Source organism: Melampsora larici-populina (assembly GCF_000204055.1).
Source record: "Melampsora larici-populina 98AG31 unplaced genomic scaffold MELLAscaffold_3, whole genome shotgun sequence".
In the NCBI taxonomy this organism is placed as follows: domain Eukaryota; kingdom Fungi; phylum Basidiomycota; class Pucciniomycetes; order Pucciniales; family Melampsoraceae; genus Melampsora; species Melampsora laricis-populina.
In genome coordinates this window covers 3,183,092-3,208,076 of record NW_006768767.1, presented here as the reverse complement: position 1 = coordinate 3,208,076, position 24,985 = coordinate 3,183,092, and the positions used below count along the sequence as shown (strand labels likewise).

The following is a 24,985-nucleotide window of genomic DNA, read 5'->3' as shown; positions in this document are numbered from 1 at the left end:
TGAGTCTACACGTACACCGTAGGGTATGGTACATGGTACCATATTTGCATTTAGGTACAGTACTAGATACCCACCCTTGGAAGTCCCGTTGAGCGGATATGGTAACAGTACCGTACCCCTCTCCAGGGGTACGGTACTAGTAATATTACAAATACTGGAGCTACGTATACAGATGCTGTATACATAGTACCAGTAGCCCCTTTTCCCACCTTGTATCTGGCCACATCGGTCAGTACTTTCCCCCTTCCATTCTTGAAGTCCCTGCATTGGGACTTATAGCTCACATCTCACCTGATTCATCGTATTATTGCTCACCAGATCTGAACTCGACATGGCTTTGACACTATGGCAACATAAACACAGCAGCGCAAGCCTGGTGAGACGCTATATAACCTCACCGTTCTCCTTGAAGATGTTTGTCCCAACCACATTGTTTCCGGTGTTCCCTCTTTGAATTCTTATTTTTCCAATCTGTTCCTTTCATCACCTTTTGCTGATCATTTGGTATCTCATACTCCCATACCATTACTATCACCAGTCATTCAAAAACTCTCAATTGCTTTGTAAATAATTGGACTTTCGTCACACAAAATTTTGATCTCAAGCTCATTGCCTGGCGCCATACAGGCAAATGGCTGGCTGAACCATTGATTAACCTTTTGACCAAACACAGATTACATACCAAAATAAGTAACATTAATTAATTCAACTTTTTATATATCTTTCTATTGTATTCAATCGAACTAATTGTCTCTTATTGATCCACAAGTTAGCTCAAACTCACAACTCCAGCAGTGATAACAACACGTTTGCAGAAGCAATGCAAATCAGGTTGACAAAGCACTGTCAGGAGCAGAATGAAGAGCTCAATGGGGATCACAAGACTGACAGAGTTAGATGTGTATGTCACAAACTAGCACTGATCGTCAACACCAGTCTCCAAGCGCTTGGAATTCAGACACCTCCCCCTCCTTTGGTTAAATCATCAATGCTTGTTGATTTCCACGTTCCAACAAACACACCACAGACAGTATTTGAAGAAGATGAAAGCGGTGAGGAAGTGAAGATATCATCAGATGACCAATCCGATTCTGACGGCGAAGTAGACAATGGCAATATGACTTTACCTCAAGAAATTTGTGAATGGTATGAGGTGATTGATGGCCCACACAAGGTTCAAGAAGTAGCTGCAACCAACCGAAACGCAGAAAATGCTGTTCACTTGCTTACAACAAAAGTAAGTGATATTATATATATACGTTTCAATATTGTTTGTTGATGGATTGATGAAAAACTGATAAAGGGCTCAAACAACCATAGCTTGATGTGGTTGGGCGGAAAATCAGAGGGTCAGCAGTCGCAGTCATGTGCATGATATTTGATGGTTTCAGCCAGGCGCTTTTATCGCAAAAACTTCCAAGGCCGATTCCTGGCTACGGAATTTGTTGGAATATCAAGTTACAGTGTTGGACTTGGTTATACAATTCCCAAGAGGTAAGTAGTGTACTCTATCCTGTTTCTATCTTCCTATCACCTCTTGCTTATTCATTGCCCTGTGATTACATTTGTTATCAGGTGATCGATCAAATCCTGAAAGAGGATCAGATGGTGCAACCATGTTGAGGTCAAAGTGGTCAAGCTGGTGAGAGTGTGTTACCTCCGGATGTCCATTGGCCACAGGGCATCTTCAACAAGATCATGATTTCCCCTGATGAATGGCGACAAGTAGGAGATATTTTGGAACTGCTTCAGGTGAGTGAATTTCTTAAATGTACATTTGTTATGTATATTTGACTATATTGTATAATAATACTCATATGCTGAAACTTTCACTTTGACTCATGTAGGAGTTTGAACATTTAACCAAAATTTTTGGACAAGACGTACCCCTGCCTCCCTTGTCATACGGGAGTATGTGAAGCTGCAGAAAGCTCTGCAAAAGAAGATCAATGCAACAAGGTCACAAGCTGAACCCCTCTTCCCCATGCACCACGCCATGCTTGTGCGTGTCAAGTCATACCTCAAGGAAGCCCTGGGATCACACATAATCATACCTGCGATGGTATTGCATCCAAGCTTACAGTTAGACTACTTTGAATTTGCCTTTTGAGTGGGTTCAGCTGAAACCAGTATGGCAACAGAGTTGATTGAAACAGCTTACAACAAACCGAAATCTCAAATCGAGGATACTGGAGGAGCGCATCCCAGCAATTTATCTACTAACAATTCTGTGGGTCACAGCAAGAAGCTATGCGAGGATGAAGAGGAGTTTTGCAAGCACAAGGAACAAAACCAACGCAACACGACCAATGAACTTTGTTCATATTTGAAAATGGCCGAAGATCCTGCACCTGAGGTGGGTGAGAACCCTCATCTGGCGTTAGAATGCTGGCGGGTCAGTGACAGTATCTTTTATTTTTCAAAGTTGTATATTAACATTTGTCTCCATAATGTAACAGCTGAAGGAAGGTAAATTTCCAGTCATGAGCTCCCTTGCTTGCAACCACCTATCTATTTGCGCCACTTCATGCCCAGTTGAGCAAAGTTTCTCTTCTTTGGCTGATGTGTGTTTGCAGGATAGGATGGCTCCTAAGCCACAAACCATTGAGCGCACAGTTGGGGGACGTTTGCGGACTGTACAAGGTGTTAAGATGAAAGGAAAATTTGAATCAGCAGAAAGTATGATGGTGGAATGTATTGCAAAGGATCAGGGTGCGCGTGAGAGGAGGAAGTGAATATGTTGTTGATTATTTTCATTCTTTTTTATCTTGTTCCTTTGTCTCTCTTTGTGTTTCCTTCCCTCCCGACCTGCTTCGTGGAATGTATGTGTAGTAACCAACCAAGGTCACAATACAGTACGGACACTCTGTCGGTATCTTTTGCACAATATGGTAATGTACCGTACCGTTGCTCTATATCACAATACGGTATAGTACCGTACCTTTCTGCTGGAAATGATACGGCACCACGCTTAGGTCTTCATATATACTGCCAGGAAAAAGTAATTTTCCCTAGGGAAAAATAAATCAAATTCTCAAATAAATTCTGGGATAATTATTGATTATTCCATATGGAAAAATAAATTACTTTTTCACTATGCAGGGTTTGGTGCATCAAAATCTTCTCCCTGGCTCAATATGAGACTACCACCATGAGTTATACGTGATGGCAAAAAGCCACAACAGATTTGAGACGCAAAATCATGAGTTACTTTGTTCATCCATATGTATCTTAACTTTGTTCATCCATATGTATCTAGCTTTCAAATATACATTCCATTTCATCCAAAAACATCATTCATAAGCAACATCCAACATGATATTTACATCTATAATACAAATCATATGGCGTAATTTATTGATTACCTTACAGAGCAGTCTCTAACAGCAACAAGTAGTGAGCATATGTGAGACCAAAAGGAGTGGAGAGAGTATTTGGAATTAAAGGCCTTTAAAGACGCTTATAATCTTCTAACATCGCCGCGACCTCTGGTGGAGGCAGGCAAAGTGAAGCATAAACAAGGTCCTCTAGCTTATCAATCCAAGCCTTCATATACCTGATTTCACTGCAACAGTCGATATTATATACGCCTGAAGGAGGAACAGGATGTGAATCCATAAATCCGGCTGTGATTGAAGCTGGCGTACGTCAGAATCACTTGGAGGCCTTGTGATAGGTGAAAAAAACTGACGTTTATTGTCTGATACATCCTCATCTCCAAAATCAATAAGGTTTTTCTCCGGTTCAGTCCCGGCGGCCAACGCAAGGATTTCCTTGTCCAAGCTGTCAAGTAAGGTTTCATCTGCATCCCAGCAGACAGTTGGATCTTGTGTCGCAGTTACTTCTGCCTTGTGAGGCACAGACTGCAGTCCTCCGAGCCCACCTGTGAAAGAGAGAGTTCTAGTAAGAAATGTGAACTCCGTCTCAGGAGCAGCAGGACCTAGTGACGACTTACCAGCAAAATCATCCTCGTGATCCGACAGATTGGTTAGGGAGCTGCTGTCGTTGATCTTGTGTAGATCCTCTTTTTTTACAAGTTTGCAAAGCTGGCTTGAAGTGTGATGTGGCTCAATGTTTGTGTCACGTACAGTACCCAACACTTTTCTGCGTCTGTGAGTGGGCTGATCGTACTTCATGTCATACATGAGTGTTGTTCTGGTGTTTGCTTCCGATTTCAATGCCCGAGATGGATTGTTTTGTGTAGTGGAACTGGCTGTTGAAGCCCACAACCTTCGTAAGCAAAGAAATATAGCTCGGATGTAAACAGCGCAATGAATCAAACTTTGAACTCACGGTTGTTTTTGACAGCTTTGTCATCGGAATCCTTTGCTTCTACTCCCTTTCAACCCCGCTTGGTCGATTGTGATCTTTGGTCGTTGTCGTGGACCCTTTTTTTGGAGACAGGGATGATGGCTGCGGTTCAGAGTGACGTGATGAGAACGACGTGATCAGCTATGGGGATGTTCGACAGAATACGTTTGATCAAACCTACCGTTGTTGTTATGTCTCGTTTTAGACAAAGCTTGAGGTTTGGTGATCGAGACCAATTTAGTATGGTTCTTGTGTGTTGGGGCGCAGTTGGCTAAGAGACAAATCAAGAAGACAATGTTAAAATATGAGCGAAATTCAAATGGTTTGTCAAATGAGGGTATGTACTGACCAATATCGATTCATTTCTTAACTAAGTTCTGTAGTTCGGTCATCGGGATCCCCTGATCAATGTCGACCATTGGAAAGGTCTGGCGCATCAAAGAGGTCAATTTGGATGAAGTGACGTTCTGGTGGAATGGGTCGAAGGTGTGCATCGTAGTTGTTATCGAAGAGTTGATCATAAGCTCGAAATCAAGGTGGAATATTGTGGTATAAGAGTTCGAGGTAAGCAAATCTTTGAGATGGGAAAACGTGGAGGAGAAGGAAAGTGGATGTCGAAGAGGAGAAGGACATTCCATGATGAAAACCTATGTTTGAGTAATGTCGGGTGCTGAGGGTCAGTGAAAGGGATGTCCATTGTTGGTCTTTCTCAAAGGACTTGATGTGTGTACGGCTATAAGGAATACCTGAACTACATATCCAAAGCCTTGCAATTCAGAAATGCCGCCAGCTTGGCTATTGCTGAGCAAATTTTCGGCTCAACTATTCACCAACCACTATTGTCTTTCTCATGTGAGTGTGATAAAGACAATGGTGGTTTTCAGACTGAGCAGTTGAGAAGAAATTAGCATATATTAACTCCTGCTTTGTCTACTTCTCATTCGCAGATAGCCATATCAGAATCTTACAAAATCACAAAATCATATATATATATATTTTAATTAAAATTACACTAGCACATCAGCGGCTGGCGCCGCAATTAAATTCTCAACTTCAAACTACGCTTAGATACTAACGCAATTTGGAAGTAGGCATCTACTTTTATATTATTTTCTTGATCGAATAAACAAAGTCTTGCATTTTATAGATAGGTGATTCAACAATCAAGAGGTAAATTGCTATAAAAAATCATTTGACCACACTCAATGACAGAAAGCAAAGTAAATAAAAGAAGCCGAGTATATTGATCTACAAAATTTCGCGTTTTCAAAGTTTTGAAATTAAAAATTGCAAGACTTCCTTGCAGGTTTCATCGATCTTCTCGTTTGTATCTATGATGGTTCACCTGATCATGCAACCTTAGAATCAATTACGGCTTTCCTAGTTAGCGTCACTTCTCGATTATGCTCCTTTCCCTCACCCTAGATGTGATAAATCAACTTACCATATGTTAATTGATATCGCTCTCTGAATCACATCTTCCGTTTTTCGCATTCACCCTCGACAACTCTTCCTGTGACTCGTGATAAACGACGTAGTATGATTAGATGATGTCTGGCTCATCAGACTTTGAAAATCAGGAGACTTACTGAAACATCCAGGTATGTCCAATTGCATTTGAAATGACATTGTATTCCATGCTTTCCAAAGCTCTTAACTAAGTCTTGATCTTGTGTCGGGACGTTGTTGTCAGCAGTGAAAACAATATGCTTGAAATTTATAGGTTTTGTAAACATTTTTCCCCAAGAATCTTTTGAATGAGCATAACCAGTGACCAAAACTTCCATATTCTGAAATAGACCTAATTCTAACCACCTGAAGTTTGAGCCCATGCAAACTGCCTCATTTGACCGTATAACCTTCAGTTTTGGAAACGTTTCATGAAGGACTCCCCTTGGAAGAGAAGTTGGAAGGTGAGGCAAGAACAGATATTCAAGCGAATGTTTTAAAGCTTGGATGACCGGATCTGGCCGCTTGTGACCATCATACGGTATATATTCAAGATATTTGATGTTTTTACCTTGACTTTTGCACAACTGAGTGATTGCATAAAGATTGCTACGGTCGCACATAACAAAGAGATGTTCTAGGTGAGATAACGAACCAGGCTTGATCTTCAGATGGTCCAAGTAACTGAAATTTAAAGATAATGATCGCAGTTGAGGAGTGACATTAAGCAGAGCCTTCACTGAGTCGGAGTGGTTGACATCCATTCCAAAAGGACTTCCTTCAATGATCAGCTTATCAAGGCTGTGCACTTGTTTTGTAGCTTCGATTAGGCTTGCTGAGAAACCCACCGCACCATAAAAACTGAACTTCAATTCATGTAAAGTATGACTACATAATTTGATAATATCTTCTAGATTCTTCATCATGCCCGAGGAGAAATCAAGGTGACGTTTAATTAATCTAACCTTTGGTTCTGCCATCTGATCTAATGTTTGCCCATCTAAATGTATAGTAAACTTTAAGTTGGGATATTCTACTTGATCAAAGCATAAGCGCTGGACTCGAGATGTGATTGAAATGATTTTAGAGTGATTCCAAGTGTCTTTGAGGCATTCGATCATCGATGGTGCCGATAAAGACATATCTTGATATATATGTGGTATAATTGCAATCGACCACGTTTTGTTGATTAATCGCAAGTTCAGTAATTCAAACATGGCTGAGCGCTTTAAGAAGGGTTTGTCGGCAGTATTCAATGGATTTGGAGCCGTTTGTTTTAATCCAGCCTTAAAATGGTTTACAATTAAATCTATTATTTCGACCGGAAGTTGATTAGTACCCATGATGACTTTGTCACGTATGCAATGAAGTAATGCAATCAATCGCAAATGGTGAAAGCTCACTCACTACCACACTCTTATAAACAATGAAATTCGATATATTGGGGCAACTCGGTTAGCTGGGTCTGGGATATTCATGATGGGGTTGCTGCATCATATACTCGCTATTTCACACAACATGTTACTCATGAGGTCGCATCATTAGCAGTGTGGTACCAAGTTGACAGTCAAAACTTCACAGCGTAGGGCAACTCACTTCCAGTGTGGATCATGCTTATTAATCAAACAATACCTTTGCTCATCATGGTTTCTTGTATCTACTATCATCAGGATCAAAAGTTGTAAACCGAAATGGCACAATATAGATTTCCATTGCATTGCATTTGAAGTTGAGAGATATCCTAAAGACACATGCGGGCTGATTACAATTCCACAATCCATTTCAGTACGATGATAATGTACATGAAAATTAAGCTATTCTAATTTGTTCAGTTTACTCTCCACTTCCTGCTTGTAGCACTTCACAACTTGCTCCTTGTAAATTTCCCACTCGTCTTGAGTCATATTTTTCTTTGTCTTGAGCAGTCCTTCAATCCTATTCAACAATGCCTCGTTGACTTGAAGAGAACATCCAAATCGAGTAATCGGTGAGTCTTTGGGATCAATGGGATTCCACCCTTCATCAAACGTGGTTGAACGACAGGTTTGATGGATTTCATCAGAGGCCCAGATGCTTTCCACCACTCCGTCGCAAGCATCCAATGCTAGTTCAACATGATATTGATTTAATATGAAATTTGTTCCAACAGTATCACCCAGATAATCCGAAACTTGAACCCAATGAAGTTCCCCGTCAGTCGATTGACGCGTGTAAAAATTGCATAAGTGTAGGCTGTTACATCACGATCGTTGTGCGGATTGTTATTGAAGCCATCACGTGTGACTACGACGCTTGAAGCGAAGATGTTTGCATTAGGTGATCTCGACCAAGTTGCATCAGAGAAAGATGGTACTTCATACTTGAGGGCCAAATCCCGATTCGATTGGAAAGCGCGTAAACACAGTGTTGACATCCACTCCGCCAGAATCTCGTTGATCAAGGGCAGATCAAGCATTCAATCTCTATCTTCTAGAATTAGCTCTTTTTTGTTACTTGTTTTAGCATTCAAAGCGGTAACCCCTAGAGACAAAGCATTGTTTTAACAACACTAGCAATCTCTGGCGGCGGGCGCCGCTTCAGCGGCTGACGCCGCCCCACGTCCCATGTAAACCAAAAACATGCACCAACCACAGTTCCATACAATTACATATATACTAACACTTCAGTGGTGGGCACCACCCTTGGTGACCCCAACCTGACAGAACTTGTTTGCAACAGAGAGATCAAAAAATCAAGATACACAGTGAAATGCTTGGATATGTTTGGTCAATACAACACTGACAAAGTGGTAAGCAAAGGGCTGTATGTATTTCAAAGCTTAATGTAATTGTTAATATTGCAGGAAAACCTGTACATGCTGCACCGGTGACATTTTGAAAAATTAGGAATTCCACCAAATATACCTTTCTATTCTTACCATCTAAATATCAAAAGGGCATTGAGATTGAGTCTACTGACAGGATCTAATTGTGATGAAAGTTTTCCAGGTGATTCTCAACATTTCAAATTGAAGTGGAAAATTAAAGTTTTCAAAGTATCTCAATATCAGTCTAAGTCACCAAAACACTTGGTCACAATAGCCTTCTTGGGTGGAGCAAACATCCTCAAAACCATTGCTGGCAAAAAAAGTGTATGTTTCAAAGTGACCTGTAGTATTCCACATTATCAGCAATGATTGGCATGAAGGAAATGAATGAAAAGACATGCAGATATGACTCACATGTGTTATCAAAGTTTCCATCATCACCACTGTGAGAGAAATGGCAAAGGACCTTGCACATGTTGAGTTTGAAAAAGAAGCATAGAACCAAGTAGCAAAGTTCTCAAAAGTATCCTATATTAGAGAAATATAAGGCTTACATAGCCGCAGTGATTCTGGGACAACACAATTCTAAGAAAGCATAAAAGGTACTAAAGATACCAACCTTTCCCTTGTCAAACAAGATCCATCAGCAGTACATAATTTACTATGATCCATGATACCAGAAGAAATAAAGACTTCAAGATGAGATTGATGACAGGCCTGGAGACCAGTTGAACCTTTGAGATCAGAGTTGATTCAACAAACCTTGTACTTAACAACCTCTTTCAACATATTATCTAAGACCATGTTGATGGATATGATGGATTGGACACAACTCCTTGGTACTGCCAGTATATAGGTATGGTGCGGCAGATGAGGTCAATGACTGGAGGATCTTAGCAATCTTATCACTGTATTGACAATTGTTGAGGTCTTCACACATAACCGGACGAGTGATTAGTAACCAAGACAAGTGCAATGTTCAGAATCTGGATGAGTCAAACATACATTTGATGGCTTTATCAACATCTATGGTGTCATGACCATGTAAAGTGCCTTCAAGGCCTTCAATAGCAGGGCCCATCACATGTTTGACAATCAATGCTGCCAGTTCATCGTGTTGAATCACTGAACAAAGGCCACCCCAAAGGGTGTCTAAGTGTTGACCCTTTGCTCAGAAGATTTTCAAGTCATGTCCTTCAAATGTCTTTCCAACTTTGTAACCCTTGAGATAGTAGATACAGTGACCAGCAAATGTGACATTGTTATCCTGAATGAACAATTTGATGTTGAGTTTTCAAGCCACCACAAGTCTGGCTGCTTTGGCGTCATTGTCAGAATACCGTCTTGTGTTGGTTGGCAAGTGTGATACTATTGACAAGAGGCCCTGAAATTCCAGATCAAATGAATAATTCAATGAGTACACTGTTGCTCCCAAGAGTGACGAGTGTGAAATCACTCACATATGTGACCCAATCAACCACTACTGAACTTGATACCTGGGGTGAGACCAATTTGTAGCCAGAAACGTAAAAACTTGAACTCCTCAGTTTTCATTTGGTCTGAAGAAAATAAACCAATTCCTTGAAGTCACTTATACCCAACTCCAAATGAAAAAAATGCAATTTTAACATCACCATTCTATGTTGTTGTGACTACAAGTGAATCAACAAAATTGAAGGCAAAAATAGTCACATGATTTGTTTCAAAAGATGTAAAAAGTAAAATACAAAATCAAAACCCATGCAAAACTGAAAAAAGGAAACAATACAAATACAACATGAAAGATGAATTCCAAGAAAGAAAGAAAGAAAACATAGAATATGTTATACATCCTCATGATAATTATGAAAAAAATCCTTTCAAACAAAACTAAAAACGAAAAAGAAAAAACAATTCTCATCTAGAAAGTGAAGCAAGTTCAATTTTTCTGACAACTTTTCGACTTTTCCAACTTTTTTCATTTCTTTCACAATTCTCAGTGAACCAATTTTCCATATCCAATCTACAAGTTTTTGAAATCCAAAAGATCAGGTAATTGATTAGATTTAAACAAACCTTAAGGGCCCGTTTGGTTGCAACAAATTTACTGCAATTATGCCAATACCACAGTAAAATAATTGCAACTATTTTTTCACTGTTTGGTATCCCACAAACGCAGATTATTGTACATACAACATTATTTGTTCAATAATCTCATATTATGGATTAATTCTATCAACACCTTTTTCCGTTTATTTGGATCATAATTGGATTAATTCCGTACGTGATAACGGTACTTGTCAAAAATTCACCTCTTCACCTCCCACACCTCACCACCATCAACATTACACATGTATCTATTCATCAGCTTGCTCAACAATTCTTTGACCAACTGTGGTATGTATCAATTCTTCAACTTCATCACATTGTTGATCAACTTATCTTTGATCTCATTGCATCTCTGATCAACCTCATCAGTTCTTTGGACACACTGATCTCATCTTTGTTTCAACTCGTCTCAATTCTCATCTTCTCTCCAATGCTTTTTTAGATTCAACTCATCACATCTTCAACCACTTACTCAATTTCCCCACCTCATTGAGCAGGTCCATGAAGGTTATGATTTATTAGACACAGTTGATTGGTTTCAAATCTTACCAGAGCAATTGAAGAGATGTTGAGAAGAATTTTGTGATTTGGAATCACATGAAGCTGGTGATTTATTGTGTGAGATAAGCCAGCATTGTACAAAGATGAAATGATGATAAACATGATCTCAACAATACAAAATGTGAGATGATAAACAAGAGACTTATGTGAGACAAAGTGACAAAGTGACAAAGTGACAAAGTGACAATTGAGCATGTACAATGTGAGAGGTACATACAAAACAATCTCCTGACCAACAAGCAAGTAAGTATCTCTTAAGGAGAGTGCATTCCATGATCTCAATTCTCTCCAGCACTGGGTTTTGATCTAATTCACCAAAAACATTGGTTTCAAAGCATAATTGTATGCAAAAGTGAAATTGTAGGATTGGTGGTTCTGAGTTATCAAACAATTATTTTTAAAAACCACCCATTACCTATCAACTCACAATTAGTTGGGAGTTGCAACTTTTACTGTGGTTTCAGGTCATTTAATACAGTACAATTTTACTCTAGTATATGATAATCTCTGGCAACCATATGGGCCCTAAACAATTTAGACCATCATTTGATTTGATGATACCTTTCAAACCACGGTTTAATCAAAGCTTTTTTGGTCAATGTACCAAATGATAAACGAAACAAAATTGAAAGGATACCATCATAATCAGGCTGGAAACTCCTTTATTTAACTACTCTCATTTCAGGAGAATCATATTCGTCTGTTTCCCATTCTACAATAAACTCTTCTTGATTTGGGAATACATTTGTAGCAATTGATCTTCCATAATCAATTTATTTGATCATTTAGATTTGCATCCCTTCTGAAAATAAAAATTATAAATTGATGACCATGATTTACTTCCTTCTGGTACACTTTGTAATCTTACTAAGCAATTTTCAATTTTTAAATTACCATGAATAGAAGCTGCTTTTTGTAAAGCTTGTATAACTCTTATCAATTCAATACTAAAGAACATCACAAGTAATTCATCAATTCCTCCAGCAGCACCGCCATTTGTTGGATTGATGCACATCTCTCCAGCTCAATTAACAGTTTCCAATAGCATTCTTTGATCAGAGTGATGGAGTAACAAAAAGATTTCATATGACTTAGTGTATGATTTATGAGGTAAGATTAACAAAGTACATAAATAAGGTGACAAGATTTCAAGAAGTAATATTAAATTTTCACATGAATTAGGAGGATTTTTGACATTCATTTCTTTATAGACTGCACCATTCTCATAAGCTGTTGTTGTTTCCCCATCATTAGATTGAATTACTTTAAATACTGGTCCATATGCTCCTTCATCTGGAGATCTATGTCAGCCTTAACTCAAAAACTGGTTGACTTACCAATCATATAACTGTTTGTGGCTCGAGATTCAAAGAAATCAATATGATTTAAATCCTTCATAGAGGCTGACTGAAAACAGGCTTACTACTTCTTAAGACATGGTCTATATTTGATTCTTACAAACTTGGGATGATTGTAAAGCAAAACGTTTTCAGAAGATGCCTATCAGACACTGGATGAGAAAAATCACCGGATTCACTTGACTGACAATCAAGGTGGAGAGAACAAACACAGCTTGAGTGATGATCTTTTTGTCAATTTGATCCTCAGGCCAGGATTGTGGTTGAAAGTGTGCTTTGAAGTCAAGTGTGATGTCATAGTTACTAAATGAGCACAAATGAAGTGAAACTGACTCAGAAACTTTGTATGAAGTGATTCAAGATGGCAATCTAAGCTTTGGTTTCTGAATCCCCCCAAGATTGGTCGAAAATCATGTGTAAATCACTATCAAAGACTTCATTCAACTGACTTTGGTACATACAACAAGTATTATTTAAGAGATGTTTTGGAAGGATAGTTCAGGCTTTAGATATGAGGTGAATGAGGTAGGATCATGTGCGTCAAGCATCCCAACAGTCTCAATTTGATCATTCCATCTTTCCCATCATGCCTTTTAGAATTGGATTGAGTCAAGGGATCAAAAGCGCATGGTGTATATTCTATGATGCAAGCATATGCAAAGGTATCAAAAGAAGATGTGATTTTACTGCACAGCATGATATAATACATTGATGTCTTGAAGGAATCCACCGATCTTGCACTATCAGTAGCACTTGTATGATTCTGTGTCATAAAAAGAGAAATCATATAGACCCTGGAAATGAAAGATAGAGGGGACAAACTTTCGAGAGATAGGGTGGGATAATATTATGACAAGTGAGTCGTGAGGTTGAGTGGAACCGTGAATGTAACATGTGATCAGAGAGATCTGAATCCACTGAGAGGATAGCAATGAAAAAAGGAGAACCCAAAGAGATCGAAACACTCCCAAGAGATCACTTCTTTCAATCAAATGATCTTTCCATCAAGACCGAGCTCTTTCAGCAGGCATAGATTTCTTTTCTTTACCAGCGACTTTCTTTCTCTTACGTTCGACAGCTTTTTGTAACTTGCGCTTATCTTGAGAAAAGTGATTGAATCGATCAGCCAGAATTACTTCCTTGTGTTCCTCTAACAAACATCACAATAAGATACCAAAGCTTTAGTAAAAACTCTAGAAAGAACAGAATCATGACATCAAATTGCAAGACTTACTTTTCTTAAGATAAAATGGATGACATCAAATTGCAAGACTTACTTTTCTTAAGATAAAATGGATTCTCGCCATCCTGTTGTTTAGCCTTTTCTTCAGTTTTCCATTTCTTTAACACTTCTCTTTCTCTCTCTCTTTCAATCTAATCATTTTGAATTTCGAAATTTTCAGCTCTTATTAAAGATTCTTCAATTCGTTTTAATTTGATTTCGGAGATCGTACCAGGTTTCGATTTAGCTTTTTGATAGGGTTTTTGTAAAGTTTCTAATTCTAATGTTCTTTCAGTTTTCAAAAATCCATGTGATCTTGAATGTAAGGTTGGATCGATCGCTCTAGATAATGAATCAAATTCTGGATCTCGCCTAGTTTCGGTACTGCGACTACTGTTCTTCTTCTGGTGACTGATCTTTTACTTGACATTGCCATTGGTGCATGTTTATTGGTTCGTTGTTGTATTCTAGGATATGAAGACGATGGACCTAATTCAGGTTTAGGTTTGGGTTCAGATTCAGATTCAGAAGATTGTTCAACTTTTTCGATTACTTTTGGTTTTGGCTTTGATGGTTTTGTTTCAGGTTGAGTTGATGTCTTGGCTTGTTTTTGGGATTTGAGAAGAGCACCAATTGATAGATCTATGAGCTACAGGAGCCAATAATTTAGGAATTGAAAACTTTAGTTTCAGTAAGCGGTTCATGAAGACAGAGATACAGTGATCAACAAAACAACATACCTGGATGATCTGATTTCTTCTAACAGTCGTACTTCAATTTGATGAGGTTTGTCCAAGAATCACTCAATAGAGACTGTTCAATTGCCAACTGCCGATTTTGGTTCTGAAACAGCTCGTTTGAAAGATTTCTTGAAGTCTAGTCTTCTACAACGCGTCAATATCGAATATCAACATTTTGGGTCTCATTTGAAGGCTTTCAAATTTGAGATATCTTCCTTTGATTCATCCAAATTTTTGGGTCACAAATTGCAGAAGAACAGGTAAGAAAAAATGAGATGATTGTGCTCTTGAAACAATGACATGAGCAAAAAGGACTAAACTGGGTCAAGTTCGGTCAATCTGAAGGCGTAGAGCTTTGTTTAGCTGAATTGGCATAAGATTGTTGTCTATTTGATTATCGGTTTCAACTACACAGGCACCGCATCTTCTATACTGCAAGCATAACATAAAGAGAAATAGGGCTTCCAGATGTAAAGAGATCAAGTGTTGTTAATCTATTTTGCTCTGTCTGATTGTGAAATGATATAAATGGACTTACTTAAGATGGTAGTGAGTCGGAATGTCACCGTATATAAGACAATGACGGAGTTTTGAAGATACAGCTTTCTGTTTGAGTACTGATTGAATTGAATGAGGAGGTTCATGAGCAGACAGTCAATCAATTGGAAAGGATCAACAATGTCTTGTGACAAGAACAAACCACAATTCTATTTGATCAAAGGAAGCAGGCATAATAAAATCAATTAGAAGATAGACAGAATGAAGTAGATTAGAGGATACACTTGTGCCATTTACTTTGATGTAAACAATCACAGCTTGAAGGCAAACCAAGCGGTTCTTGGAAGTTGAAGTAGGTAAGACGTTGTTGGGTTTAGGGGTTTGAAGAGGGTCAGCAGTGGTAGGGAGCAAGTGAGACTGAGGAGATTGGTGTTGTAGGTACATATACATGTTGTTAAGGCTTAGGGGTTTAATCCAGTTTTGCCGAGAAACATGGTTGTGCCTTTAGTGTTATGATACGATCAAAAAACATTGGAAGAGAGATGAAAAGTACTCAACCCATCTTACGACCTTTGTCACTTCCTCCCCGAAATCCCGCGGACCTCATTTCACCCCAATTCTCCAATCCTTGAACGGAACCATTGATCTTCACCTCTCCCCTAGCCAACGCGTGCTGATAGAGGGTTTGGACTACAAAGTGCATGTCGTCTTTCTTCTCGTGCGACATTTCGGAAAATGGAATAAATCGGTTCACCTGGAGGACCTTCCAGGTATCAGCATCGAGTAGAACCGAATTCCCAAAAGTGATCTTGAGTCGAGGTGTCTTAGGTAACGAGTTCATGTCATGCTTCTTGAGAAAGTATATACGACAATCGTGAGGAATTCCAAAAGTTTTACTTAGTTCGGCGCGTAATGAATCAAAGCCTGTTCGTCGCAGTTCGTTCCTTTCAGGATGATTCCCACTTTTGCGTTTTGCTCTCAATCGTCCTCGGCTGTTATCCCTCTTTTGATTATACTGTTTATTGCTTGAAGATCGCTTTTTAGGCATTTCGATTATGAGCGAGGAGAATGCAACTGAAATAGATGAAAAGGGGAATCATGCCATCAGCAAAGCTGAAGTGTTTAGAAGTACATTCAATCTAGCCCTATAGATCTATGTTTGAACACATTCAAGACTACGGTTCCTCACACCTTTGGAACTTGGATCCAGTTATCTCAAAGTGTGTTCATCCATAGTTCTATAGGTCTCAAATTGTAGGCATTCTTGACTTGATAGACACAAAAGAATAGAGCATATCAAAAGAGAATCGACAAACCGTTAGAAGCTGCCTCAAGATGACGGAATGTAACCCCAATCGATTAATGGAGTGAGCCTTGAAATGTTGATCTGTCGGGGTTTGTTAAATCTGTTCTGGTATAGTTTCAATCGGCAGGTAGTAATTCGAGTTCCAGTAGAACAATTGTCAATGCTGATCAGTCTTGAACCGGTCGTGGTATTGTAATGAAAAAGAAATGTATCTTTGAGAGGTGCGTACCAAGACGTGAGGTAGCCAAAGTTTCTTATAATGACCTTGAAGTTGGCCGAACCGGAAATTCCTGGTGGTATAGGTTCAATCGATTCTACACAAAGATGCTAAAAGTAAACTTAGCTTTCACATAAACTTGATAATAGGTTGTAGATGGTACCCACGATTCAATGCTCTATCTAAGGTAGCAATCTACATAGTTAAAGTGGTCAGTATATAACTGCAGGCTTGATTTCATGAATTCTTGATTCCTACCAGTTAATCCCACTTTGTGTGCGCAGTCTTGAGTGCTGTCCAAGATGATGGAGGATAACTGCACGCCAAACAGAGGTCAAAGACGTTCGTTGATTCGCTCGTTGATTGGCGATGATAAAGAAGCAATTCTGATGTGGATAGGAAACAGTGAGCTTTACCTTAATGGCTATTTCGGATCAGTAATACAAAGGAACGTACGGTTGATTAAGGAACTAATTGCTATCGATATATTTTGGGCGTGAATTGATGCTTTATCAGCGCTCGTAAGCTTATGCCAAGTTGAATATTGTTAACGCGTTAACAGAAACTTGGAAGGTTGAAGGGAGATGGATGTAGTCGGGTTTTGCATACAGGGCCAATAGATTGGGCCCGTTTGGGCTTGAGCCCGTGACACGGCAATTATACCAGTTCACTATTGGGAACCGGTGAGCCAAGCTGACTCTTGGCCGTGTCCTCATGAGGTGATGGTGTAGGTCTGTTCATGATGGGTTTTAAGCATGGTCTTGATCACTTGAGAAATCCCATTGGTCAGTATTGTATTAACTTTATTTGGCATTTGGGAAATCAGATCGAAGACATTGATAATCACGATGAAAAGTGACTCAATTTACAATCATTTTCAGCTCTCGTAGTATCAGATTGAATGTCTCAAAGCATTAAATTTTGTGGTGATAGCATCACAAGAACACAACTCAGTAGGAAAATGACACAATAGGCTTGAAAACATAAAGAACAAAGATATATGCAGTGAATTATAACCCTTTGTCTTGATTGAGATGTGGAATTGCAAATTTTTCAACATCAGTTCCGTAGCACTGGATGATACACAATATTTCTTGTAGTCACGGTATCCTCATTTGACACAATACATACATGTACATTGGCCGCCGAGGTACATCGAGAAAGTGCAACGTATAGTTGTCCATGGGTGAAGACTGGACTTGGTAATAGTACGGTTACTTGTTCTAGACTTTGACCCTGGCTTTTATTGATTGTCATACAAAAGGCGGGAACTACCGGAAACTGGAATCGGACAATCCTCATTACCATCCTCATTACCATCGTGGTTGAGCCTCATCTTAGGTAAACTGATGCTTGTACCTTTTAATTCGCCGGTCAGAATGCGACATTGCATGGCATTGATGCCGCAATCGGTGATTAATAAACGGGTACCACTGCATAATCCAACACCAAGATCTAAATTACGGAGAACCATCACAGTCGCGCCTTCCTTCAGATAAAGTTTATGAGACGGAAATCCAGGGAAGTTGAAACTATTCAAGACATCAACCGATACCTGGTTATAAAAGGCTTGATCCATGAGATCAATCGAAGTTGACAATTTGTAATCCCCTCGAAGTGATTGCATGACGTGATTGTTGATGAGGGCGACCGTTGCATTGAGCAGTGTTATCAAACATCTACTAGAATACAATTCGATCAAAGTTTTCCAATCTTGGGCTACGACTAACGGTCTAACTCCTGCATACTCGGCATCGATGAATTCAGGATTATATGATGATGGCGGTCGTGTTATTGATACATTACAATATTTCAATTCGAGGTCTGATCCATACTCCGTTTGTAGATTGCCGGAACCCAGTGCTAACAACCAAGCTGTGAAGTCTTTGTTTACAGGGTTTGGTTGCGCCATACACCTGTGTCCCTTTGATTTCCCCCAATAGTATCCGATGATATAAAAACTCCTATCATCGGATACGTTCCGTATATCCCCTTAGATCTAGTGTTAGATCTTTAGGTAGAACTTTTTTCAATTTTTTTTCTTCACAAGTCCGTTGGTGAGCTATGTAGCTAAAGCTCACCATGCTCACCAGGATATCACCAGGTCTACCAGTCCACCAGGCTCACTGCAAACCCCACCACAAGGTCCACCACCTTACCATATGTACACCAGCTCACCGGGCTATCTCACCATACTCACCAGCTCACCATTTTCTTGACTACAGTCTCTTGCCCCCCACTACCTTTACCAAACAGGCTCTTCTCTTCCTCACCAATCTGGCAATACTCCTCCACCATGCCTACAGGCAAGCGCAAACCCACCAAGCGACAACCAACATCAAAACAATCTTCAATCCCCCGCAAACCATCTTCCAAACCACCTCCCAAACGACAAAAGAACAACAGCACACAATCTCTAACCCCTGAAGAAATTGCCCTCGACAGATCAGACCCAGATGATGAAGATTACCAACCTAACCTACAACTTGAAGAAGAAGATTCAGACGACATGAGAACCGAAAACCCTACTGACACATCTCTATCTAGACCCCAACCTTCAACCAACAACTCAAGTGCACTCAATCCTCCAACAAACACTGATTCCAACGCTAGGAAGAGAACACGTCTTACCACAGCAGCTGTACCTCGTACTCCCATCACAACATCCCTAACACTTGATAATTATTCAAACAATGGTCGACAGCTTGGACGACCAGCCCTTGAGGGGATGTTGAATGATCCGAAACGCAAGACCCAAAATCGACCTCCATCAAAAGTCCTCGCCGAAGCTCAGGCGCTACAGGGTTACTATACAATGGATAAGATGAGCCTGTCATTGGTTGGCAACACCTCACTTGCAACTCTGGAATTGGCACTGTATGTATTTTTCAATCAAATTGTTATCTGTCTATCCATCAACACATCCACTCTCCACCTTTTATTGTCAACTGATATATGTAGAATATTCTTTATTGAACCTTCACAGATTTGAAGGTCCTATATCGCGCGACCGCAATGGCTACACAACATGGATGAGTTACAGCCTGGCCAACACAGTGGACATCTCGAGTCAGTTCACATGCAACCCTACAATTTTTGCTAATACTAATGAACTTCAAATCTCAGTGCCTGCAGGCCGACAAACCAAAGGCTTTGCTGAACATAATCAGAACTGCCGCAAATGGACACTACTGACTGATGATGAAAAAGAGATATTTCAGCCTAAACTATTTGAAAAGCTAGCCTACGCGCATGTCTCAAACATTGCCACACCAGTTTCTGATGAAGAACGTGCAACAGATCAAGAGATAAGCCAATATATGCCTTATTTCACCCAACTCGCTAATCTGGACAAGGTATACAAACATCTCCAAAGTGGCGTACTGGGCCAGACTATAGCAAAGTCTCTTGCTGTCATTGAAAAGCGGGGTCGTGAAGAGATTGGAAAGGTAGCTATCCAGGTAAGCCACCTGTCCCAGACTTCGCATGCTCAAGAAGTCAAAATCCAAACTTACAACTCCATTTCCCATGTAGCTCCAAAGTATATTTAAACGCTTTGGGATTCACTCACACCTTCTGGTTGCCAGCTGGAACCCAAAGACCAAGCTGGATGATCCCATGTGGAATCCCGAATATACAACATGCCCTCGATGGGCTGAATATGCTAAAAAGACCCACCACCTTGCTAGGGACTTTGCCATTCGATCAACTGCAGCACAAATCGAAACCACTGAAAACAAAAAATCCAGTAATCAGAACAACCAAACCACCCAGGAATCAATGAGGAAAAAGCTCACCAACTTGCTCAATCACGAGATACGTAAGTGACTGGATTTCACCTGTACGCCAACCTGTACTAACCCTTGTGCCTTGTTTCAATCAATTCTTTAGGAAATAACTTACCTCGACCCCCTGAGGGGCCAAAGCAAGACGTATTTCCTAAGACCCCATATCCGCATGCAACCATAGCTGAACGCAAGTTTCAAGGAATCCAGTTGGCTGTCCACCAAGCCCCTGACTCGTATGTCACTGATGAGATGTTGGCTCTAGGAGCCAAAGGGGGGCGTCTAACTGACAAACAAGTGGGAGCTTGGATCAAAGATATCGAAGATGGGCGATATTCCATCCATGTTGCAACCAACAACGGATGAAAGGACATATCATTCTGATTCAACATGCTTTGAAAGAAACTTAGGGTATGTAAGCTATCTTTTAAACATCAACTGACGATCATACCCAGAAACTGGATACCTCACTAACAGCACTTTCCCTTGACACTCTGACAGAGAAAATGTGGGATATTAATTGTGTCTGTTTCGAATAAATTTGATGATCAAAATGAGAAACAAAGAGACTTGCTTCAATCTCCCGAAAAAGGATAGTCCCATGAAACCAAGGATAAAAGGAAGTATGTTCAGCTATTGGTTTCTCATTTTAATTTTCCCTTTGTTGGTTCGCTGTTGTAGGCTCTTTCCTCATTGTGATTGAAGAAAAGGATGATACATACATTTCAATACCGTCTGCTCTCAAAGAGTTATGACTTCGCGTGCCTCTTGCCACTAAGTGAAAAACACTAAATCCATTACTGCAATCAATTATTCTAGAGAGATAGAAATCCGATACTATTCAATTATTCCAAAACCTTTGATAATTGTTAGAAGAAAATGGGCCTAAGAATACACATAAAAATGATACATTTTGATGGCTACACAAGGAAGAAAAGTGGAACTGAGATTTATTTTGATAGGTTTCTTAAAAGACACTTAAATCTGAAATTGCGAAGGTATCAAAAAAAGAAACAGTCAACGAGTGAATCCATTCTCAGATCAAAACTAAGAAAACTGATAAAAAAACTCATGATTGGATGTTTGGTTTTAATCATTTGAATTGGATCAAAAGAGAGTTATATTTTTTGTTTTAATTCTTCTCCTTGTTTATGAATTGATTTCATTTGTTTGTAATTAATTAATTTTGTTTCTTTACTTTTGATTTCAATCAACACGAATAGGTCCGAATGAATGGTTGAGCCGACAGAGTGGTGGCCGACTTGTTGCTTAGATAGAGCATGTGCTAAAGTTGGCATAGCTCTCCAGGAGTGAGTGACGAGTTGTTTTTCATTCATATAATCATGTTTAATCAAATTCTTTCTAGGTTGAACCAAAATCTTTGAAACTTGTGGTTTCTCACAACACGGTGTTTCTCAGGGTTTCTCACTCTCCTTTGATTCGCACCTACCCTCTTTCGGTGGTGATTTCCTTAATTCATGATCGATTCCAGTGACTGTTAGGGTCGCTTTCAAGGAGATGTGTCCTTTGTGACAAATTTGGACGCAGGTAGGACCTCCAACGCAATTTGGAGTTTGTACTGATCTACAAATTGGTGCTGATATCTCATCACACAAATATATTTCATATGTAAATTTGGTTTTGCTTTGGTAGACACGGCGCCTTGTCAACCAGTTTATTAGTGTAAAGACTTGTAGATGTTACCCCTCACACGGTAACCGGTACACTACATATTTGTTCCACTCCTTTTCAAAAACCCATCCAGCTGACCAACAACTCCTTCATCCTCTGACCAACTTATTTTCAACACAATCTCTTCAAAATTAATACTGCTGGTTTGTTTTTCAAACGATCTCATTTTTTCCTTGTATTTTTCTTTCTCTTTTCTCTCCACCTATCTTATCAACCTTCGTTTTAGAAATAAAGGCAGGACCGACAGGTTTCAGGCTGCCTCATTCCCACCAATCGCAGGGCTGATGATGAGGATTGACAGGTTTCAAGCTCATCTCAGCCCGTTTTATGTTTTCATACCACATCGTCTTCCTTTTATTCCATCTCTATATTGCCATCTTCCACCATGCTCCCACTTACCTCACTAATGTGTCACACTTCAACAGCATCAACTGACTTATCACCTTATTATGGTTTAGCAATGGCCCCCTCTCAGAAGCGTGACAAGACCAATAATAATCATTCCAAAGGACCATATGACCGACCTCAGAATCGTCAGTATTCAATTTAAACTACCCTTTACTCTCATAATTGACATATGTGACTGTTGGTCGTTCGTATTGAACAGGAAAAAAGTCACGAACCCCACATGTCGACAAGAAATTCAAACCTAAAATCCCCGGTCACCATTATCCTAACAACTACATGCGTAGTTCAATCTGCGATCAATACATCCGACAATCTTTACACCAAATCACACCTGAAGTTATTGATTATGACATCGCAGTTGCTTATTTCCTAGAAGAAACAGATCACCTTCCCATTGGGTGCATCCCTCAATCCGTCGACAAGATACTCTTTGATTTAAATAATCTCCGATCTGTCACAGGTAGACAAGACGATCTCCGGGTGTGCGCTTTACATATAAAATCAACAATCGATTCCTACAACTTAAACCCCGGCCATCAGAAACCTTTTGCTCTTCGGTATCCAACCCTCAAAGCTTTGAAAATCCTCATCTCTGAACGATCCAAGTCTTTGCGTGCACTTCCTTCTGATAAGGCGGTGGTACTTGTAGATTTGGCTGGTCAATTGCTTGTCATGAATCTACCACCTCACTCTGCCAAAAATTCGAATCAAAACAATTGCACTTCACCTGAAAACAGCGATAGTGACACAATGTCAGGTTATGTACGTTCATCTTTTCATCTCAGTTGGTTTCCTACCTTATAAGATGTTCAATATTTAACAAAGTCAAACTTATTCCTTTAGGACAGAGCTCTGAATGCTTTCGAAGGTGCTGCACAAGTACATGCCCTTCCCGTTTTTGATGATGCTATGAGAGAAGATTTGCCCTCTAGTGATTCCATACACCCGCGTCTTTCTCGGGCAAAGAACAAGCCTGTTCAATGTCCAGGTGCTGTGTATGGATTCATTCCTTACGAGTCTTTTGGTTATATATTAGGATCGGTATGAAACACTCTCACAATCCCAATCAATTATAAAGCATGACTGATTCCATGGCTCTTCTAGAAACTTAATAGGCCAGACACCAAGATGCAATTGGGCATGGAACGCCAAGGATATACGACCGACGATATTGGAGAGGGTCCCAAATCCGACCAGCACCTGCCTCAGATTTCGGGACTTGGGGAGGGCTGTGTATTCCAACGAATTGAGAATGGTCGCATCCGCCCAGAGCTCCTGTGGCCCCAGGAGATCTCAAGAGTTCTCAATGCAGCAGTAAACCCCGAGACTTACGCAGCAGCCGAGCGAGTCACAACCTTCTTGGAAAAAAACTCTGGCCCGCTGCTTGTCGAGCGTATCAAAGGTTTGCACAATAAAGTAATTCAGGGTCAGGACATTCATCTTGCCATCTGTATTGTGTTTGACCAAAGCTGACACCCATATTTGATAGGACAACAAATTAGTTACAATATGCAAGTTGGAACCCATCGAGATGGGAAGAATTCTAACCTCCTCGATTCGGTTTTCTTTTACGGTCAAAACTACACTGGTGGCCGCTTTTTGTTTGGCTCGCTTGGTGTCAGCCTGTGTGCTGATCCTGGCTACTCAATACACGCACGCTTCAAACTTTTGGATCATGGCGTAAGCCATATCTTACAAGGCCCTGATATCAAGTTGCCGCCTTTGCGAATATCGCTTGCGCTCTATGCTCATGCTGAAACCTATGCTGGCCCAGCCAGAGTTTCGGCCGCTCGCAGAGGTATCAGTAAGGCTCAGTTCAGTGATTCTTTGCTGTGGCTTCCATTTCCTCCCCCCAATTTTTCTATAACCACATGCCGTACGCTTCTGCGAAAGGAGGAAGAGTCTTGGAAGAAGAAACGCAGGGAAGAAGCAGTGGGTAAAATCTTGTAACACTGTAGTTTATTTCTAAATCGTTACATATTCCATCTATGTTAGAGTTGTTTGTAGTGTTTTGGTGTCACCTGTTTCTCATTTCAATGAGATTGTTGTTGTCTCCAAATGTTTGCTTTCCTGCCATTGAATTTCATATGCGTTTTCTTGTATCAGTCCAAAGATTTGGGTTCAACATATTTCACTGTCTATTTACCTTATGGTATTTCAGATGCTTCCGAAATAAATAACATTGTCCCTGTATTCTGCAAAGTTGTTGATGTTCTCCTGATTCCCATAGATGAGAATTCTATATATTCTCATCTATGGGTAAAATTAATATTTTGTCACAGTATCAGAATGTGTACCTATCATGACCAGTAAATTTATACTCCACTTTAAGAAGTGACATTTGCACAAGTTGATCAGAATATATGTACCTACTAAGATAATTGTCTACATTCTTCAAGTAACTTTATACTCACCTTTAAGAAGTGATATTTGCACAAGACATTAGTCCAGTAACTTTTACTTTATACTAGACTTTAAGGAGTTATATTTGCACAAGTTGTACCTACTATTATATTTGTCTACATCAGTTGAGTAATTTTATAC

General features: G+C 39.8%; 7 protein-coding genes across 7 annotated transcripts; 2 read left to right on the top strand and 5 right to left on the bottom strand.

The window, feature by feature from the left end:
- Nucleotides 1–3,450: 3,450 nt before the first annotated feature.
- On the bottom strand, nt 3,451–4,145 carry MELLADRAFT_59779 (uncharacterized protein; the record flags this gene model as incomplete). Its single annotated transcript, XM_007405128.1, has 3 exons — nt 3,451–3,638; nt 3,692–3,883; nt 3,956–4,145. The coding sequence occupies 3 exons, from the start codon at nt 4,143–4,145 to the stop codon at nt 3,451–3,453; spliced, it is 570 nt and encodes a 189-aa protein (XP_007405190.1).
- A 1,515-nt stretch (nt 4,146–5,660) lies between these two features.
- On the bottom strand, nt 5,661–7,103 carry MELLADRAFT_102589 (uncharacterized protein; the record flags this gene model as incomplete). Its single annotated transcript, XM_007405127.1, has 2 exons — nt 5,661–5,732; nt 6,726–7,103. The coding sequence occupies 2 exons, from the start codon at nt 7,101–7,103 to the stop codon at nt 5,661–5,663; spliced, it is 450 nt and encodes a 149-aa protein (XP_007405189.1).
- Nucleotides 7,104–8,805: 1,702 nt separating this feature from the next.
- Nucleotides 8,806–10,120, bottom strand: MELLADRAFT_102588 (uncharacterized protein; the record flags this gene model as incomplete). The annotated part of the gene is made up of 6 exons (XM_007405126.1): nt 8,806–8,876; nt 8,981–9,009; nt 9,121–9,171; nt 9,451–9,496; nt 9,572–9,691; nt 10,045–10,120. The coding sequence occupies 6 exons, from the start codon at nt 10,118–10,120 to the stop codon at nt 8,806–8,808; spliced, it is 393 nt and encodes a 130-aa protein (XP_007405188.1).
- A 1,876-nt stretch (nt 10,121–11,996) lies between these two features.
- Nucleotides 11,997–12,230, bottom strand: MELLADRAFT_91137 (uncharacterized protein; the record flags this gene model as incomplete). The annotated part of the gene is made up of 1 exon (XM_007405125.1): nt 11,997–12,230. One exon carries the CDS (start codon nt 12,228–12,230, stop codon nt 11,997–11,999), a length of 234 nt encoding a protein of 77 aa, XP_007405187.1.
- A 1,347-nt stretch (nt 12,231–13,577) lies between these two features.
- On the bottom strand, nt 13,578–14,709 carry MELLADRAFT_102587 (uncharacterized protein; the record flags this gene model as incomplete). The annotated part of the gene is made up of 5 exons (XM_007405124.1): nt 13,578–13,723; nt 13,851–13,947; nt 14,181–14,444; nt 14,536–14,566; nt 14,684–14,709. 5 exons carry the CDS (start codon nt 14,707–14,709, stop codon nt 13,578–13,580), a joined length of 564 nt encoding a protein of 187 aa, XP_007405186.1.
- A 4,143-nt stretch (nt 14,710–18,852) lies between these two features.
- Nucleotides 18,853–20,707, top strand: MELLADRAFT_91136 (uncharacterized protein; the record flags this gene model as incomplete). The annotated part of the gene is made up of 5 exons (XM_007405131.1): nt 18,853–19,433; nt 19,543–19,625; nt 19,683–20,017; nt 20,091–20,376; nt 20,448–20,707. 5 exons carry the CDS (start codon nt 18,853–18,855, stop codon nt 20,705–20,707), a joined length of 1,545 nt encoding a protein of 514 aa, XP_007405193.1.
- A 1,711-nt stretch (nt 20,708–22,418) lies between these two features.
- MELLADRAFT_102585 (uncharacterized protein) lies at nt 22,419–24,391 on the top strand (the record flags this gene model as incomplete). Its single annotated transcript, XM_007405132.1, has 5 exons — nt 22,419–22,566; nt 22,641–23,203; nt 23,285–23,482; nt 23,546–23,843; nt 23,931–24,391. 5 exons carry the CDS (start codon nt 22,419–22,421, stop codon nt 24,389–24,391), a joined length of 1,668 nt encoding a protein of 555 aa, XP_007405194.1.
- Nucleotides 24,392–24,985: the final 594 nt, after the last annotated feature.